General features: G+C 40.8%; 1 protein-coding gene across 1 annotated transcript; it reads left to right on the top strand.

Annotated features, from left to right (window-relative positions):
* The first annotated feature begins 372 nt into the window (after window positions 1-372).
* Window positions 373-19,572, top strand: MXRA5 (matrix remodeling associated 5). The gene is made up of 7 exons (XM_068180121.1): window positions 373-852; window positions 2,964-3,179; window positions 5,479-5,608; window positions 5,951-6,341; window positions 8,867-13,831; window positions 14,461-15,361; window positions 16,900-19,572. The coding sequence occupies exons 1-7, from the start codon at window positions 668-670 to the stop codon at window positions 18,809-18,811; spliced, it is 8,700 nt and encodes a 2,899-aa protein (XP_068036222.1). The 5' UTR covers window positions 373-667; the 3' UTR covers window positions 18,812-19,572.
* Window positions 19,573-20,859: the final 1,287 nt, after the last annotated feature.

The following is a 20,859-nucleotide window of genomic DNA, read 5'->3' on the forward strand; positions in this document are numbered from 1 at the left end:
ACTCCTGTGTGTATACGTGTGTGCGAGCGCACAAGATGCATAGCAGCACGTCTCAGTGCTTCAACAGTGCTGGGTGTGCCCAGGTCCCAAAGACAAACTTTCCGTAAGCTTCAGGTGCCGAACCCACGCGAAGCCGCAACTGCCGCGACCCCTGTCCGCCGGCTCCGGAGCCGGTTTTACCCACCCCCGCCCCTGGCGCTGGCCCGCCCGCAGCCGCCCCCTCCCCGTAGGAGCCGCCCACCGCGCAAGAGGAGCCGCTGCTCTGCGCCCTCCTCCTGCACAGCGCCCGGCGCGGGGAGGGAGGCGGGCGGAGCGCGGCGCCCCGGTACCCGCATCCCTCGTCCCCATGCGGCGGCGGGCGGCGGGACGCTGCCGCCGCGGGAAGAGCTGCGCGCCCAGGCAGCCCGTCCGGCGGCGCGGAGCCGCCCGCATCGCCCGCTCGCCCACGGAGGTCCCGGAGCGACGCGCTGGGCTCCCGCCGGGAGTGAGGGCTTGAGGCGTCCTGACTTTCGGCGGGGTCGTGGGGCAGCCGGAGAAGGGGAGCGCTCGGAAACAATAGCAGTCAATACAAACCAGCACCCGGCGGTGTCTGCCCGGCTGCCGCGCATCGCTTATGCTTGTTCGGGGAGACCCAGCCGCGGCGGCGGATCCCGCAGGATGACGGGTGATGAGGAGTCCTAAATCGGCATCGAGGCGGGCCACCGCAGGCAGCGATGAGCCTCGGCGAGCCGGTGCCAGAGGGGAGGCCGGGGTCCAGGTGACCGCCGGCCCCGCGCCGCCGGCCGCCCGCAGCCCCCCGGAGCATCGGGAGAGGCGGGCAGCGCCTGCCGACAGCGCCTCGCCCAGCCGCAGGTACGGAGCGGCGCACGGCCACCGCTGCCGGAGCACGGTCGGGTGCGGGGCGGGTTGGGTTTTGGGGCTCCCCGGCAGGGGAGCTGGGGGGCGGCTGGGCTCCCCGGCTGGCGGCCGTCGGGCTTCCCGCAGCCGGTGCCGCCGTGTGTCGGCGCTCGCCCTCAGCCCGAGCGCTCCCGTCGCCCGGTCCAGCGGGGACGTTCTTCCCTAATGAGAAGCATCTGTCCTCCGGTACGGCAGAAAGAAACACGGAGGCGAGAGGGACCAGGACTCCCCGCAGCCCCCTCCGCCCAGCCGCTGCTGGCGCACGGCCCGGGCCGCGCAGCACCGGCCGCGCCCTCCCGCCGACCGCCCCGCTAGGAGCCGTGCGGGCAGCGCCGCCGCCCGAGCTCCGCCCGCGCCCCGCCTCCCGGGGCGGAGCCGCAGCCCATTGGTCGGCACGCTGCGCGGGGCGGTGCAGGCAGCCAATGGCGGAGGGGGTGGCTGAGAGCGCCCCCTTGCGGCGGGGCGGCGCGGTGCGAGCTGCTGCGGCAGAAGCCGGAGGAGCGGGGCCCGGCCGTGCCTCCCTCTGACACGGGCGGAGCACGGTGAGTCCCGCTGGCCCTTCCCCAGCCCCTCACACGTCACTGCAGCCTCCTCTTCACCTCAGTGAGCATGTCCTGAAAGTGACCTCTCAAAAGGAATGTAAATGGGTAGGCTATTTTGTAGGAGGAATTTTCATTAAGGAGAATATAAGGAAAACAGCACCTGAAAATTCTTAAACAAATTACAAGCTATTTGTCTTGTAAAGAATGCTAAGCATCCCATTAACTTGACCACAGATATTTGGGAAAACTCTTCATCCCAATGAGCCTCTCCTTTGAACTGTAATAGTTTGCACATGGTAATCTTAGGGAAAAAATGTGCATCTTGTTGCTTGCAGACCTAAGACAATCTGACTTTTATACTACAAGAAAATAACTAATGGAACTAATAATACCTGATACAAGTGAATTATGTCATTGTCACAGTGTTGTATAAATGCAAATATTAAATGTTTATTACTAATAGCAGCCTGTATTCTTGTATGGCTTTAATTTGAAAAGCTTTCAATTTATTCTGTTGGTAGGAATAAGAATATAAGTGTTTTAAACTCATTTGTCCAGAGTTACTGTGCTTAATTGGTATTAAGACATTACATAACTTACTTGATTTTCAGAAATAATTAGTGCTCAAGGTCAATAACAGTTGTATTTTCTTGTGACTCTCCATGGTTGTAGCCATTCAGACTTTGACACACAGTTCCAAAAATCTGAACTTGAGTATTGGTAGACATACTATCAGCTTTTCCTCTCAGGTTTGTGCTTACCCTTTAAACAGATTGTCTAGTTTTATCAGTTTTGATTGATCATAATACCTGTTTGGTTTAGATTGCAATGTTAGTATATCCAACATCACAAAGCAACCCATGGCAAAGGAACAGAGTCTAGACCTATGGCCGACCAATTATTTCTTTCACTTTCTATCTCAACCATTCCCCATATCTATTATAAATGAGAGTCGTTGAGCCACATTTTACCCTACCAAATGTAATAGCCTGTCTAAAAATTAGGCAGCTAGGTGAGGTGAATTACCTAATTTGGGACCTAATGAAGCTCAGTTGTACTATTTCTAGTTATCTGATGAGGTACATAACTGATATTAGTCTTCAGGTGATTATAGCTCTTTTTTTTTTTTTTTCTTTCATTGACTGTAGAGGGAGCCCTGGCAATTTGCTTGAGCTAGATATGTCCCTAAAACTTTTCTAGTTTTGCTGTGAGATGAGTACTATTCTTGGTGTTCAGAATAAGCCTATATAATTTATTACCATAGGGAGATAGCATAACATTTTTAGAATAAGTATTTAGTAGAAATGAGTAATGGGGGGAAAATGACTCTGAAGTAGAAAATGATATGGAATAAAGAAAATGGCTTTCCAACTGAAGTTGGCCTTGATTGTCTACAGACGTTCCAGACAATGCAGATAATCACTAGGTATAGAAAGGGTTTAAAATATATAAAGAGTATATAAAAGTTTCTGAAAATCATAATTTCTTCTCTCTTTTCTTCCTCCCTGCCCCACAACAACATAGGAGGAACCAGGCGAGGGGAGGCGACAAGATGGGGGAGCAGGTGGTGGCTGGAGCGCTGTCCGTGGTGTTGATGCTGGGGCTGGGGCTGCCGCTGGGCGCCCTGGGCTGCCCCCAGCCCTGCGCCTGCTACCTCCCCACCGAGGTCCACTGCACCTTCCGCTCCCTGGCAGCTGTGCCGGCACGTATCCCTAAACATGTGGAAAGAATCAACTTCGGGTTCGTATGGCAGCTTGGAGCAAACACTTTTATGCTCTTAGTGCGGAAGCCTGGAATGCTTTGTGCACGTGTGGCAAACCAGGATCTCTGTGTGAACTTCTTGAGTAGAATCACAGAGATGGGTACTTACTTACCCATTGGTGCTCTATTTCAAACACTACAGTTGCTGGCATGGAGGAATTAGCTTAGTCTTTTTGTTTCAAAGAAAAGTTACTCTTATTTTCAAATAAATATTTATACCATGGTGTGAGTTCTTTTTTGGCAAATAGAATATTTAGTCCCTTAGAGTGTGTGAAGAAAGGTATTTAATTAAATCTGTTATGAGATTTCTACAGAATATAGTAGGAGTAAAATTCTATGATGCTACCCAGTAGCATTTTGAAGAACAATGAGATGTAGCATATCCTAAATGAATACAGTGGAAAGAAATTTGATCCATTGCCTTTGGAGTTGTGGTTTGTCTGCCTTTGGTGTTGCAGTTTTTTTCAAGCAACTAAGCGCAGTATAAGCATATTTTGGGAAGGGATTGCTCAGACTCCAACTCACTGTCCTCTGCCAGGATATTGCCAACTCACATCTTTCAGATTTCCTCTGCCAGGATATTGCCAACTCACATCTTTCAGATTTTGAGAAAAGAGGGCAGGGACTATTGGTAGCCTCATATCACAAAAGTACCTTGTTGGGTCATTGTGTGACGCAGAAGAGTGCAAGAGTCACAGTCCGCTTCTCCTCGGTGTCAGGGCTGCCCCACTACCCCTGATGAACTCACCCTGACAACCTCAAGGCCTGTAAGCTGCAACTGATCATGCAATGACTGGCAGTAGTAACCTTGACTATTTTTTGCTTCTCTATAGTTAAAATTTTTATCCACCAACATTTTATATACCTAAAGCCTAATTTTGTTCTCAAAATGCTCTTGTGCTCAGTAAAGCTATATTAAATAAGTACTCCAATCCCTAAATTGCTTTTGAAAATGGGATGTAGGCTTCTAAGTTACTAAGGTGTTTGGGCTGTTATTTTTAGTAAAGTACATTATTTGATATAATGTTAGCAAAAAAAACCATTTCCTCCTTCTTTATTTCATCACTACAAATGACATTTTCTGAGTTGTGTCCTTTCCTAGGAAGAAACAGTCTTAACTGTCTGTTGTTGCACTTTCACTTTGAAAGAGTGCTTTTATCATATTACTGTTTTAAGTGTGATGCATTTAGAAGGTGAAGAGTATTTTTCTAACTGGTAATTATTCAGGAAAATTTTTTATTTAGACAAGTTAATATTTTTTTTCGAGTGACTGATTTTGAAATAAGGAATTTTAATAAGATGTCTGCTATAAGCTTAGTGGATCTGCAGAAGGACTAAAAATATAATTGCAGTGTTATAAAATTTTAGCAAATTAAGGATCTTTAAATAGATAACATGGTGAAGATCCAAAAGTATTTTCTCCATGTTCAAAGTATTTTAATTTTGTGCTGTGTCTTCCCTTGCTTTTTAGAAAATACCAAGAAATTGGAAAAAAATCTCTAAAATTCTATGCTTCATTTTAAGACTTTATGCCTAGATTAGATAATACATTTAATTTCCTATATATATATGAAAAACACAAATGTAGAGCTAGGCCACCAAATGTAACTCTTCCAAACTGGCAAATAAAGCCTGATTTGCTTGTCCAAAGCAAAACTGATTCATTTTCAAAGAGTAGATTTTTCTTCATTCCTTATCTAAGAGGAGTTTCAGGGCTCAAATGATGTAATTGGAAGGTCAATTACTAGATCTTATGTATTTAGTTAATGTAGCCAATTATATGTTGTAACAGTAAGTGAAGCAGGATGTGACTTACTGCTCCTTGTGCTGTTTGGAAGATAACCCGTTTTTAGTGTTTACTCTCCAAATCTCTATGTATTTATTTTTAAATGCTGCTTTGGCAACACTGCAGATGTCTAGTTTGCCAGGCTCCATAGCATCATGGTTTGGCCACAGGCCATTAATTTATTTCCATTCTATAAACTGAGCTGCATGGAAAAATATACTGACAACTATTAGAATTTAAATGCCTATTTATTACTTTTACTCCTAATTTATGGCTGAAGTGCCACAAAGTGAGTTGAAAGAAATCTTAATGTAAACATGAACTAAGTGTGCTTGGGCCTTGTAAGAGTCTTTCAGTAACTTCTGGCCTTTTGACAATGCATTAAGGTCCCTCCAGTTTTTCCTGAAAGTTAGATTACACTAATTTTACATTTGCAGTCTGTGACAGTCAGTGTATAGATTGTAACTGCACGTGTGATTTTTTTTTTCCCAGGTTCAACAGTATACAGTCTATATACGAAAACTCCTTTGCAGGACTTACAAAATTGGAATTGCTCATGATACATGGAAATGACATTCAGAATATTCCTAATGGTGCTTTGAAAGATCTTGTGTCTCTACAGGTAATGCTTATGTTTTCCTAAATTTCAAAATGAACTTCCATGAATAACAGAAAACAAAATAAGTGTTCTTTATAGTGCCTTTTTAGGATTAACATCCCATTTCCCCACAAAATACATTGGATATCCATTAGCTGTGCCTATGTCTAACTTAATAATGCCAACTAACACTCAGTTGATTTCTACCTCTGACCAGCATATCATTTTTCAGTGGTGCAAAAGATTTGAATGTGGGAGGAAAACGTTTGCTTGATTGCTATTCTGTTTGGATTTAGATTAAAAAATAATCTCTGGTTCTTTTTTATGGTTGATGTTTGTTTTGTTTTTTGGTTTTTTTTTGTTTAGGTTTTCAAAATTAGTTACAACAAATTGAAAGCCATAACTGGCCAAACTCTCCAAGGACTTTCAAGTTTAATGAGACTACACATGGACCACAACAGAATTGAGTTTATTCATCCAAATGCTTTTAATGGTTTAACCTCTCTAAGACTTGTTCACCTAGAAGGAAATTTGCTCCAGCAGCTTCACCCCAACACCTTTTCAACGTTTATGGTCCTTGATTATTTCAAATTGTCAACAGTAAGACATCTCTACCTATCTGAAAATGCTCTTAGGACCTTGCCTGCAGGGATGTTTCAAGGCATGCCACTGCTGGAAAATCTTTACCTTCATGGAAATCCATGGGACTGTGACTGCAGTTTGAAATGGCTCCTTGAATGGAATGAAGTTTCTGGAGGTAGGAGCACAAGCTGCCAGTGTTTATTGAACTTCTAATGTTGATTTTTTTTTCCTGTTCTGTGTGTTGATGGTTTTGTTATTTCCTACGTATTATTACCTACATGATGTCTTAAGTGCAGTATTAAATTCTGTTACTGTACAATAAATGTGTGTATTTAAAAAACACTGTAAAAAGGAAGCAGTTCTGTTTCATTAGATAAAAATATGTATTTAACAGCAAATAAATTAGCCATTACATTTGGGATGATGGAAGTGGTAGTGAAGTTTATAACTGGAAAGGGGTTATAACCTCTTACTGCATTTTCTTGCACAGCAGTATACCTTTGGCTAAGGGCTGACAGCTGTCCTCAACCAACAAAACCACTGACTGTATCCTCCCATGGAAGGTGGTAATATTGGATTTGAACTTGTTTGTCCCAGGAAGGAAGGAAATCAGTTATCAAATTCCTGGTTAAGCCCTCTAACTTTGAATCTATTAACATTAAGGCTGTAGTATGCATTCTTCATGTCCATCCATGTTTGTTTATTGACCACAACTTCCTTTTATGGTGGAGCAAATCTATTTTAAGTATTTTCAAGTGCTTGTAATGTATTTATTTTCAACCATGTATTTTTTTCATGAAATGGCTGGTCTATCATTGTTCAGGCTTAGAGATAAATATCACAGGCTAGAATGCTTCTGATTGTGTGCAGAAACAAAAAAGAGAGTTTTATAATGCCTCTGTGTCAAGAATACACTAAATGAGGAAGGGTTTGAGTGTCAATTTTCAGTTTGGGCATCTCAGTGCAGCAGAGGAACTGGTGTCACACCAGAGCTACTGCTAAAATACTAAGAGGGAATTGGCATTTAATTGTAACTGAAGATGTCTCAAATGAGTGATGGAGTCCCAAGATTTTTATAATGATTTTGGAGCACGTATCATGAATGATGGTGGATCTTGTCATCTTAGAATACGTAATTCATTGCAATTTTGCACTTGACTGTAGGACAGTGCTTTTTAGGAATGTGTGATGCTTGAATGAGTAATATAAGTCTTCCTGACTAAACAGATACTTGAGTCATCTAATGGAAATACTGTATTTCACTAGCTTACATTTTAGTATTCTTACATTCTTTTCTTGATCCAAATTGTGTGTGTATGTTTAATGCTTGTACTTAAATTTTACTGTAAGTTATAATAATGAGATATTAGTTGAACTTTCCTTCCTTAGTACAGTGTTGTCTTGCTAGCATTTTTATTCAGTTAGGTTACCTCTTTACACTAAAACAGTAGTGATTTTTGGGGGGAGGAATAATTTATCCATGCCATTTTCATGTATGACAGATTTTGTATCTGTATATGATGATAACATTAACTTCTTTGGGAATTCTGTCTAGAAAGAGTTATTAAATTTTTTCAGACCAGTGTAGCCACTGCCAAGTTGATTGTGGGCCAGTTTTTCCTTATCTTTTTAAACATCCAGATTGAATCTGCAAGTGACAAACTGCATATATATGTATTTCATTTGTAACATCTTTTCAAGGAAACTGATTTTTCAGATTAGCAAAGCATATATTTTCAATTAAAATAATGGTATGAAAATTTGCTGTGCATTTCCCTTTCTCCTGACATTTTGCCTTATAACCTACCAGTATATTGTTCATTCTTTCAAAGATCCTCATTCTTCAGGATGATACTTATTCCTAGAATAACTGTAATACATTTTATTTACTATATGATTCCAAGCTAAACACCTAAAGTACATTTGACATTTGAGTGAGCAGAACAATGTAATAAATATATGATTGTTACTTTGCAGACAACAGTCTGCATTGACAGAAGAGAGGAGCCAAGACTGTAATTTCCTGGTCTAGCTCTCCTTCTCTGTTTTAGTTTTTTTTGTATTATTACAAAGTTTGCAGTTGTTTCAGAGATCTGAGTAGAGGTGGCACTTTTTTTATATTCCCTGCTGATAGATAGCTTGTAAGTGCAAAAAGTAGTCAGCCCTTTTTGGTAGCTACAGTAAAATGTTTTGTGTACTGCTAATACTTAATCAATAGAGAAAAATTAAAAGCTTCCTGCATTATTTAATGAGAAAATCCAGCATTTCTCTTGGTAAATGCTTTATTTTTGAAAGCTGAAAAGTCCCACTCCTCTTCATATTAGATCCACAAGTTAAGCTGTCACTACAAATGCAGTTTTTCTCACAGAGTAGTTTGTTACTGATTTAAATAATGCCCTGCACTCTTCGGTTTCTAGGCATTTAATTCAGAGGCAGTGAATCTAAATTTCAGAAGGATGGAGAATTTGATCCTCATTAAAGTCAGGAGAAATCATGGTTAGATTGAGAATTGGGTGCCCATTCAGCTGTAAAACAAAGAGGTGCCATTCTATAAGTCTTGCCTTATGTGTCGTGTGACATAATGCAATCCTCATGAAGTTTATTTCGTATTTCTGAGAGTTGTCTAACTCTAGAACAGTTTTTCAGCTTATTTATCTCTTGTTTTCCCTTTTCTTTCTTCCTTTTTTCTTTTTTTTGCAGGTGTTTTAAAATGCAAAAAGGACAAAGCCTATGAAGGGGGACAGCTCTGTGCTAAGTGCAGCAGCCCAAAACAACTGCAGAAAGAAGATATTCAAAACTTGAAAGATATTTCCTGCAGGAAGCCTGTAATTCAGTCCTTACTGAGGCAAAATAGCAGTAGTCAAAATGAGGAAGATGGTGACAGTTATGAACTCCCTCTGGAAGAACTTCAGTCCTTGCCATGGAACATTACTCTAAATATGACTGATGAGCATGGCAATATAGTCCACCTGAACTGTGAAATCAAAAAACCAACAGGTTCTACCAAAATTCAGTGGAATCAAATCCAGACTCAGGACATAGACATAAATGCCACAATTGCACTGGATTTTGAATGTCCAATGAATCGAGAAAACTATGAAAAACTATGGAAGCTTATAGCTTACTACAGTGAAGTACCTGTCAAATTAGAAAGGGAACTTATGCTCAGAAAAGAGCCTAAAATGAGCTATCAGTACAGGCAAGGCTCAGATTATGATGCTCTTTACTACACAGGTGTAAAAGCTCAAATATTGGCTGAGCCTTCCTGGGTGATGCAGCCTCTTATAAATATCCAATTAAACAGACGCCAGAGTACAGGGAAAAAAGTGGTGCTATCTTTTTTTACTATGTTTTCTCAGACAATTCATACCAAAACCACCAGACAGCAGAGAAACTGGGTAATGATAGAGCAAAATCAGAGCACAAGGACAGCACAGAGTGTGGTGGAAGGGTCAGAGTGTCAGCTGAGCTGCAGTGTGACAGCTTCTGAGAGTCCCTCTATTCAGTGGCTTTTTCCAGATGGAACTAAACTGCAGGCACCTTTTAATGAGAAAGACAGTAGGTTTTCCATTCTCAGTAGTGGCCAACTAATAATCAAAGCAGTGAGTTACACTGATGGAGGTGTGTACCACTGCATTGCCCAAGTGAGAGATGATACAGACATAATGGCTTACAGACTTGTTGTGCAGCCTGCAGCTATTCAGGTAGCTGATTCAGATGTAGTGAGAGTTGAAAAAAATGTTGGAGATCCAATAGCTTTGCCATGCAATGCAATTGCCATCCCAGACCCACAATTGAGCTGGATTCTTCCAAACAGTGAGGTACTCAATGATTTATCAAACTCTTCAAAAGGCTTTATGCTGACCAATGGTACTTTGCTTATTCCAAGGAGCCATGTCACTGATAGTGGCCATTACAGATGTGTGGCTGTCAATCAGCAGGGATCAGATCAGATTGTTGTAAGGGTCACCATAAATAAAATGGTGTCTGACAGGTCATTTAAGCGAATAAAACTTAAGAAGCGCCCAGGCTCAAAAAGTTTGTCAAAAACAAGAGGGCGGGTCATAGACGATGAAGAGGGATCAGGGGCAGGAGGGGTGGAGGAGTTCCCACGAAGAAAGAACCATCTAAAAGATTGGGAAATACCTTTTAAACAAAAAAGTGACCAAGTACCAGAGGCTCAAATTAAAAAGGGGAAGAAGGGCAGAAGGAAAATGAAAATCTGGAAAAGTACTGATGGAACCCAAGACAGCAATGTTGCAGAAGGCCGGAGAGTATTTGAATCTAGAAGGAGAATTAATGTGGCTAGCAAACAGATTAATCCACAGCATTGGGCTGACATTTTGGCAAAGGTCCGTGGGAAGAATCTTCCTAGAATGACAGCTACAACCATCTCTGTTACAACTTCATTGCCATCAGTCATGCAGGAAACTACTCCTGCCCCTTACCCCTTAGCCAGCCCTCCATCTTCAGAGACAGGAGCTGATGTGGTGGATTCCTCTGCTGATGCATCACCTGTGGGTGAAGATGAGCATTTCTCGGTCACTGTTTCACAGAACATGGAAGTGTTTTCAGTCCAGCCAGTATTAATAAGGTCAGAAACTGAACCATTCTCAAACCACAGGGCTTTAGAAACACCTGCAAGTATGGACACTGTAGAGATTACTTTGTCAGGTCCATATTTGACTCCTGTCTCTGCAACTCCACAACCACAAGGGGAGCAGCATCTTGATGTCAGGACAGATGATTCAGTTGCCTTTACTGAAGAACCTCTAGCCAAAAAAATTGTGACAAACTTTCCTAATGTTCAGAGCAGTTCCATCACAGTTGAAAATATAGATAAAACTGTATCTTCTATATCTGAAGAAAATTCTGCTTTTGCTGAGCTACCACTTGATGCTACTCTCCTTGCTGAGTCTCAGACTGTGAATCTTCATAGCACCTTGGAGAAAAGCTTGAAATTAAATGAAATTGGTCCAGTTAGTGTTGACACCATAACTTCAGCCCCTTCTCAGTTTGATGAGATCATCCCAACAGATTCTGTAGGCACTACTACTGTTCCTTCATCTACTTTTCCTTTTGTTAGAGAAAAGAGCAATGATGCAAGATACCAGCGCAAAAAAATATCCACCAGTCATACAAAAATGGCAGACTTAAGTAACAGTTTTCTAGCTGTCACGCCCATCAGGGTTCAGAGTGAAGAAGAACCTGAAACCCAGAGGAATACAGTGACTCAAAAAAGCAATTCCAGCAGTTATGCAGACAATTCTCAGACAGAGGAACATAGAAACCTAGCTGTTCCAAAACAAGGTCCCATATTCATTTTGCATAGTGCTAATGCTCCTCATAAAACAGCAGAGGGGTTAGAAACAGCTTCTTCCATGAGTAGACTGACCTCTATGGCCACCACAACAACTCCATATAGAAAGACCATGCCTTCACTTATTACTCAGCATGGTAGAAAAAGGCCTTATGGGAGAAGGAGAAGGCCAAACAGAATCCGACAAAGACCAAAGCCTTTGCCCCGCCTTGTTTTAACCACAGAGGCAATGCCTGTAATTCCAAGGACACCTGAAGCTGAAGCTGTTACCAAAACTTTTTCTGCAACTCTTAAAAGTCCTGATCTTAAAAACACCAAAATACAGGCTAGGAAAGAGGAGCGTATGGAATCCACTCCTTCATTAATTCCTGATTTGGGTGTCACAGAGAAAATTACAAAAATCAGAGACGTGATCACAACTTTCTCTTTTAGGCCTACTATTTCTCCACCTGGAGCCAAACGCGTGACACACCCTACTAGCCCTGAAACCTTGGAACTTCCAGTGACTGAACCCATCACAATTTTATCATCATATGCTGTACGTGATGCGCTTCCCACAAAAGAGTCAAGTGCACCTCTGAAACCAGAGCAAAGTGAAGTGCCAGCATACCACTCATTAGACAATGTCTCTGTGAAGAAGGACATGAAAGCAGATTCTAAAACTGTGGATCATAAGGCAGAACAGTCAAGGACCACAACTTCTCCATATAGAAACAGCTCAATACTATCAACAAAACCAAAATCTCAAGAAGAGCCTAACCTATTTGACTTACAAGTTGTAGTTAATGAAACAACTGCTGGAACATTCCAGTTGGCATATCCCACTATGAGTGACTTAAGTATTCCTGTTGGCACAGTTGAAGTTTTTAAGGACCTCTCAGTTTCAAAGGAGCCATGGAAGCCCACAGTATCTATAGAAACACCAGCAAAAGCTGAGCCACCTCAGCAATATGAGATAATTACTTTATCCTCCACTTTCAGCACTGCAGAAACTCAGACTTTTCCAGTTAGAGAGACAAAGAAATCTGCTACTTCCCAGGCTGGGACAGAGCCATCTTCCTTGGACAGAAAGGAATCTATGTTACATGTGTTTTATCATTCACAGACAACTGAAAAGCCTCCTACTATGCCCACTGCTTTTATTCCATTTATAAAACTTGTCACTCTTCCCCCTTCCGTTTCAAGCACTTCACATCCCTCTCTTCATTATACCACCAAGGAGAGTAATGCCTTTAATCAAGAAAGATTCCCAGAAGCAAAACAAGTTGGAGCAGGTGGTGACAAAAGAGTGATGACCTCAAAACAGAATGTTCACCCTACTCCTTCCTCTAACCAGAACAGGATTAGCATACAGTCCAAAGAGCAGCAATTCAATGAGTTGTATAATAGCAAGTCAAACAACAGTTTACTGCTAAGTCCAAATCTTCCCCATTCACCTGCTGGAATGATACCAAGCATAAACCAAAAACTACCTGTTGTGCCTCCAAAGCACATTCCAGTAAGAGGCACAATGAAGCTTCCTGTAACACAGGCCCCACTTCGCTATTTTATAACACATCAGCCTCTTCACTACACAAACAAACCAGAGATAACAGCGTATGCAGCACATACCATCCAGGACAGAAAAACTTCTGCTTCCCCAACTACCCCAACACAAGCCTCTCCATTTCACAAAACAAATCCATTAACAGAAAGCAAATTCAATAACGAGGGTCAGAACAGATACAATCTTAATTCAAGATTTTTTGGAAATAACCATGTTCCAGATAACAGAGGCACAGCTGGGAGGCTACCAAGTCAAGGGATCCCCTATTACCCCAGCTCCAGAATACCATTCCTTTTCAACAGAACAAGGATATTCCCTCACTTAAATATGCATCCTAAACCAGATGTTCCTAGTCAACTAGTGCCAAAAGACACAAATGCGAAGAAGGTTGCTCAGGTCTTACCTACTGGGATTACAGTGCAGAAAGCTACAGCTATTCCAATGCCTCCAATGCCACATGCTACAACGACCACATCACCACGGGTGATTTTAAAGATCACCCCTCCAGCCTTTCTCTCTCAGCGCACAAAACCACAAATAACCACTACAGTTCATCCTTTTAAAAATGTCCATTATCGTAATCAAAAATTTCCATCTGTTCCTTACATGGGAGGCATTATGCCACACAATTCAACTATAATTCAGTCTTCCACTAATTTTAGGGTACACGGAGAAAGACCTAAAATTATCACAAAAGCATCTCAGACCATATCCATCCTTGCTGAAATGGATGCTTTTATCCCTTGTGATGCAGTTGGGGAACCCAAGCCTTTTATTACTTGGAAAAAAGTCTCTACAGGTAAGACAGATAAAAAATGTGTTCTTTCGCGTAGTTTTTAGGAGTATTGCACAGAAATGCAACATGTCACAGGAGTAGTTCAAAATACTGAAAAAAATACTTCCTGTCACTTAAAATCATTATAGAGAAAATGATTAATTGCAACTGATCATTACAAGTAATAACAGATATGCAGTGTTTCTTGTAGTAAAAGAAAACCTCTACCATTTAATGAGTTCATTTTTGAAGAGCATTTTTAGGCTGTGAAAAGCAGCCAACTCTGCTGATTCATAGCAGTTGGAATTTACTACAGCAATACTTGTGAGTATGGACTTGTTAACATTCCTACCATAAATATTGATGTGTGGGTCATCTCCATATGTAACAGTAACAGAAAAGTTACATAAAGATTTAAGAGGGATCCTAAAACAAGCCCTTCAAAAATTTCCACGCTGTCCCTGTTTGCAAGCTAGTGGTTAGTTCTGCAATAGCAACAAAGACTAATTTGTGCTAAAGAGAGTATCAGAAGATGTCATGTGGGCCCTCCGAAGTTTTAATTGGTGTTGAGTAAACCTAAAATCTCACTTAAGACTTCTTCATTGCAATAATGTATGCTTTGACTTTGTCTTTCTTTCCTCTCACCTTCACAGGAGCTCTAATGACAGCCAACAGCAAGTTACAAAGGTTTGAAGTCTGGAAAAATGGTACTCTCCTTATCCGAAACGCTCAGCTTCAGGATCGTGGACAGTATTTATGCACAGCTCAGAACCTGCATGGTGAAGATAAAATGATTGTTGTGCTCACAGTTGTAGCCCACCAGCCCAAAATTTTACTTTCCCGCTATCGAGATGTCACAGTCTACTTTGGAGATACCATAGCAATGGAGTGTCAGGCTAGCGGGACTCCAAACCCATTAATTTCATGGATTTTCCCAGACAGGAAGATTTTGCAGGCAGTCACAACCACAGAAAGCAGGATAATGCTTCATGAAAATCGAACCTTGTCTATCAAGCAAGCAACTTTTTCAGACCGAGGAGTTTACAAATGTGTAGCAAGCAATGCTGCAGGAGCTGACAGCATTGCAGTGAGGCTGCATATTGCAGCTTTACCCCCCATCATCCAGCAGGAAAAGCAAGAGAACATTTCCTTGCCCCTTGGTAGCAGTATTAACATACACTGCACTGCCAAAGCAGCACCTTCTCCCAACATCCGCTGGGTGGTCTTTGATGGCACGCAAATCCGACCTTCTCAGTTTGTCAATGGGAATTTATTTGTGTTTCCTAATGGAACTCTTTACATTCGCAACGTCTCCCCCAAGGACAGCGGGACCTACGAGTGCATTGCTGCTAACATGGTGGGAGCTGCCAGGAGAACAGTACAACTCCATGTGAAGAAGCTCGCATCTAATGCTAAGATCACTGGGAGCTCTCCTCAAAGAACAGATGTAACATACGGTGGCATCCTGCATTTGGACTGTAGTGCTTCTGGTGACCCTTGGCCTCGGATACTATGGAGGTTGCCTTCCAAAAGGATGATTGATTCCCTTCACAGGTAAATTACTGTTTGGGGTGTCACAGGTAAATTGCAGTTTAGATGAACTTAGAGAAAAGACCACTCATATATGTACAAGTTTCATTCCTGACTTCTGTGGGTTTTGAATGATCCTCCCAATCCTTAAGAAGGAATTTTAAATTATATCAAAAAATATAAGTCATATCTTAGCATAATTTTCTTGAAAGCAGTATTACTCTTGAAAAGTTAGCTTCAAGTTTTTAGGATAAGCTGCCACTGTTTGTCTTTTACAGCCACTTATACACATAGCAAAAAGTCCAGATATACAGCTTGTATGCTGCTTGTTCCAATGTGCTTAGTCTGAATAATATTGCACAGGTGCCTGCTTTTCCCCAGGAGAAAAGGGATAATTGAATTTTTGTTTTTCAGGCAAATCATTACACACAGTTTGGGCAAATAAATCAACTTGTAATTACTTAAACAAACACAATCATTTTAACGTCATGTATAAACAAATGTTACCACACAATAAGATCTGTGCAAACCCGGTTGTATATAAATGCCTAAAACAATACGTTCTCGAATATTTGCAATATCAAGTAAAATACCGCTTCTACAAACCTACAATAACTGTCCTAAGACTTGGCTGAAAACAAATTTCTGTGCTATAAATTATTCATAGCTCAGCTTAGAGCACTATAAAGAGACGTAAATTGTACTGTAATTGAAATGCATAATTGGGAACAACTTTTTTCACAGCTGAACATAGTTATCATTTTTTTTATATTGACAAAAAAAAATATTTAGGTAACCTATATAGCACAAAATCCAGATTGCATTTTATGCCTCATAGTGGTAGCAAAAAAATACTGTGTTTCTCTTTTATTTTCTCTCATGATCTTTATGTGGGCTGCTTTTCAAATACTGGAGATCTTCTTTGGGGAGAAAACTGTGGCTACTGAGGAAGTTGGTTTTGACCACAATATGCTATTTCCATAGTGAAGTGGAAAGGAATAATAGCTTTTTTAGTGTACTGTAAATTTTTTTACCTTAAAAAAAGGAAAGCTTAGCAACATTTTGCTTCTTTGTGACTCTTCTAAAGGTTTAATAAGTATACCAAATGCCAGAGGAAGTTCCTCATCTTTATTTGTTTTCAGCTGAAGACCCAGGTACCAAACTCCATTATGGTCCATATAGCCTTGTGTGGATTATGTAATTCAGAGATCTCATATTTCAATGTTATAGAATAATATGCAAGTAGTGAGAAGCTTCAAAACCACCATAATTTGTTATTTAGTGGATGTTTAATGGTTAAAAACAGAATTAAAGTCATTAAACACAACAAAATTACTTGGTTACAAGTGAGTAGAATTATCTTTTTCCATTTGCTTTTTGGTGGTGAATATCCTGGAAATTTCTGACCATCTAATTATTTAATAATAGCAATTTTCCTCTCCTATTCTTTTTTTCCCTTTTGATACTGTTGAGTTGTTATTCCCCCACAGATTTCTCTCAGTATATAATACCCAAAATGTGATTTTGTAGCTCAAGTTAGGTTCTTTTTTCTTTCCTTACAGCACTTTGGAGACTAGAATCAAAGTATTCAGCAATGGGACTTTGGTTGTTCATTCAGTTACAGACAAAGATGCAGGAGACTATTTGTGTGTGGCCCGCAATAAGATAGGGGATGACTACGTGGTCCTCAAAGTGAATGTGATGATGAAACCAGCAAAAATAGAACATAAGAATGAGAATAACCACAAGGTCAAGTACGGAGGGGACCTGAAAGTTGATTGTGTAGCCACAGGTCTGCCAAACCCAGAGATCTCCTGGGGTCTTCCAGATGGCAGCATGATCAATACTTTCATGCAGTCGGATGACAGCGGCAGCCGGACGAAGCGATACGTCGTCTTTGATAATGGAACCCTGTATTTCAATGATGTTGGACTGAGAGAGGAAGGGGACTACACCTGCTATGCTGAAAACCAGATTGGGAAGGATGAAATGAAGGTGCGGGTCAAAGTGGTGGCAGAGCCTGCAACCATCAGGAACAAAACATACGTCACTATTAACGTACCTTATGGCGATGTTGTCACAGTAGCATGTGAAGCCAAAGGAGAACCCATTCCCAAAGTGACCTGGCTTTCCCCAACCAACAGGCCTATTCCTGCCCTATCTGATAAATACCAGATATACAGAGATGGCACCCTCCTCATCCAAAAGGCCCAAAGGTCTGACAGTGGCAACTATACTTGTGTAGCACGGAACAGTGCTGGAGAAGATCGGAAGATAGTTTGGATCCATGTTGACGTTCAGCCTCCCAGAATCAATGGTCATCTCAGTGCAATAACATCTGTGAGGGAGACAGCCATCAGAGACAGCCGGAAACTTATTGACTGCAAAGCTGAGGGCATCCCTGCTCCGCGTGTCCTATGGGCTTTTCCAGAAGGAGTAATCTTACCGGCTCCCTACTATGGGAACAGGATCACTGTGCATCGCAATGGTACATTGGACATCAGAGGGGTGAGACAGACAGATGCTGTGCAGCTCGTGTGCATTGGGCGGAACGAAGGTGGTGAAGCGAGACTGCTTGTGCAGCTCCTCATCACAGACCATTTGGAGAAACCCTCCTTCAGAGACCCTGTCAGTGAAAGGATCACTGCCATTGCTGGGCACAGCATCAATCTGAACTGCTCAGTCCAGGGCAACCCCAAACCCAGCACAAGCTGGATTCTTCCCAATGGCTCTGAAGTGCTGAGTGGCAGTCGCCTGCACAGATTTTACCATAAGAGGGATGGGATCTTACATATCAGCAGCTTATCTGCTGGGGATGCTGGAACCTACCGCTGTACAGCCAGAAACCCGGGAGGTTATATGGAACGAGTAGTCTTCTTGAAGGTGGGACTCAGGCCAGAAATTAGCAACCAGTACAACAACCTGGTGAGCATTATCAATGGAGAAACTCTGCAGCTTCACTGCATCACCCAGGCAAGCCACTGGGCACAGATCTCTTGGACACTGCCCAATGGTATGGTTATGGACGCCCCCCAGGCTGTGGGTCGCTTTTCCCTGATGGAGAATGGCTCATTGACAGTGCGTGAGGCTTCTGTATTTGACAGGGGCACTTACCTGTGCAAAGTGTCAACAGAGTATGGCACTTCTGTTATGACTGTGCCTGTCATTGTGATCGCCTATCCGCCTCGGATCACCAGTGAGCCAGCACCTGTCATTTATGCCAGACCTGGAAATTCAGTTAAACTGAACTGCATGGCCATTGGGATTCCTAAAGCAGAAATAACATGGGAGCTTCCAGATAAATCACATCTGACAACAGGAGCTCAATCCCGTTTGTATGGAAACAAATTCCTCCATCCTCAGGGGTCATTAGTCATCCAGCAGTCCACTCAAAGGGATGCAGGCTTCTATAAATGCACTGCTAAAAATATACTAGGCAGTGATTCTAAAACAACCTACATACACATATTCTAACATTAAAACAAGTGCCTTTGACTGGATACTGGTGTTCAAGTCACTGCCAAACATGTGCAATGAGGAAAGTACTGCTTGCAACAGTGGCTAACAAGAGAAGAAGAAGGAATTAATCTACATTTCTTTTGTACTCAATATGGTAGTAAATCTGGAACTGAGAAGACGAACATGTTGAAAAAGGTCTTAAAATTGTTAAGACAGTGTAATGTGGTTTTTCATGCTATCCAATAGCATCTGAGACCTAAAGTACTTTATTGTCAATAGTCCAAAGCTATTTCTTGTTCTAACAAGCACCTTAAAAATACCAAAGAAGTATTAACTGTTAATAAGTGAGCTGCAATGATAGAAGTACTTTAGTAAAACATAATTTTCTTTATAACCTACAGTGCCTTTTCATAATCTAGGCTTATAGAATATGATTATTAACCTTTCTGTTCATGCTTCTATCAGCTCTTCAAAATCAAAGAATAAATTAGCAAATAAGAGTGATCTATTTTAATAAAAATACATGCAGAGATTAGCTACCTTAACATATGAACATACATTTGCCAGCTACTAAGGATGCTATGGTCAATTAATTCATTATATATTTTATATATATTTTTTAATCCGACTATGAGACTAGAAAGAGTAGCAATGAAATTTGTCTCATTTTATAAATTATTGGTCTTTACAAGACTCTGATACATTACAGTGTTTTATAATATTAAGGTCAATATACTGTACATTTTATAATAAAAAAATATTTTCCAAAGAATGTATTCACCGGTTTTCTTTTTTTTTTTTCTTTCAGAAAATAAGGAACTCCAAACAGTGGGAGTATGGAGTTAGGTCAAAAAAACTGAAGTACTGTAGTGTTATATGTACTTGTATTTGAACCAATTTCTGTTTGTTTCATTTATAGATGTTTTAGAGAAGACAAATTAGTATAATTGTTTATCTTTTTAAAAGTGATTTATTAATAGAAATTGATGCATATTTCAGCATATATTTGCAATGTCAATACTTTTTCTGCAGTCAAGAATTCTTTACTGGATACTGTCCATAACTTTATGAAAATTTATCTCTTGTGCTATAGAAGTATTTGGTGCAAGGTGCTGATTATGCCCATGTTTTAAAAAAGTATAACAATCAGAATTTTGAAAATGTTAACTTACCTTTAAACATGTGGATTCTCTCAGACATTCCTGAATTCTCAAAGTTCGGCTTATTCATAAAACTTATGCTTATGTTTTAGAATATGGTTAGAATAAAAGCTTTATTTTTATTTTCTCTGTTGATCAAAACATGTTAGTAATGTAAAGTGTCTTGCTAATATTTACATTTTGCAAAAGCTGAAAGCAAAGGTTTCCTGTCCCACAAGTTTATCCAGTTTAGAAAATAGTAAGCCGTTGCAAAATTTATACTTATCGCAATGGTAAACAGAACTGAGCTACTTAAAGTAAAAGGTATTTTTTAGAAGAATATAGAATTAAATGAGAAGGGCATTACTGAAGATACAATTTAAATTACAGAATATTTTATAAAACTTATTTTTAAAAAATTCAGTGCAGGCTAAAAATCTGTGGTTTGGACACAACTTCATTAAAGTTGTGGATATGTTGCCTAATTAAATAGCACTTAAATATATCTTAGTTTCTTTTTTATGGTTTAAACCCTTGGGCCTTAAATCACCAAGCAGAGCTCAAGGGGAGGCATGTCCCTAAATACCTGGCAGGGATGTAGCTGCTTGTGAGAATAGTTAATGAAGAAAGAGAAGAGGCATTTAAGATTTTTAACTACATTGCCCATGTGGTACTTTCTAATCTGGCTATTTTCCTTGAACATATCAGATACAACTTTAGATCCTTTACTTTTAACTTTATAGTAGTTTTCCAATTTGGAAAACGGTCATACAATATTTAATAATATTAATACATCTTGTAAAAGAGTCTGAAGTCAGCATTTGGCATTGTAGTAGGAGTCAAGCACTTTTAATCATTTGTCCAGCCTTCACCTAACAGTTATGGGAATTTAGAGATACTCTTGGGTGCTGAATTACTTCTGTA

This window comes from Anomalospiza imberbis, chromosome 2 (assembly GCF_031753505.1).
Source record: "Anomalospiza imberbis isolate Cuckoo-Finch-1a 21T00152 chromosome 2, ASM3175350v1, whole genome shotgun sequence".
NCBI classification, from domain to species: Eukaryota; Metazoa; Chordata; class Aves; order Passeriformes; family Viduidae; genus Anomalospiza; species Anomalospiza imberbis.

Coding starts and splice junctions, on each gene's coding strand:
- MXRA5 (XM_068180121.1), top strand. CDS start 668: ATGAGGAGTCCTAAATCGGCATCGAGGCGGGCCACCGCAGGCAGCGAT. Junction 6,342..8,866: donor ATGGAATGAAGTTTCTGGAG/GTAGGAGCACAA, acceptor TTTTTTTTGCAG/GTGTTTTAAAATGCAAAAAG. Junction 15,362..16,899: donor ATGATTGATTCCCTTCACAG/GTAAATTACTGT, acceptor CTTTCCTTACAG/CACTTTGGAGACTAGAATCA.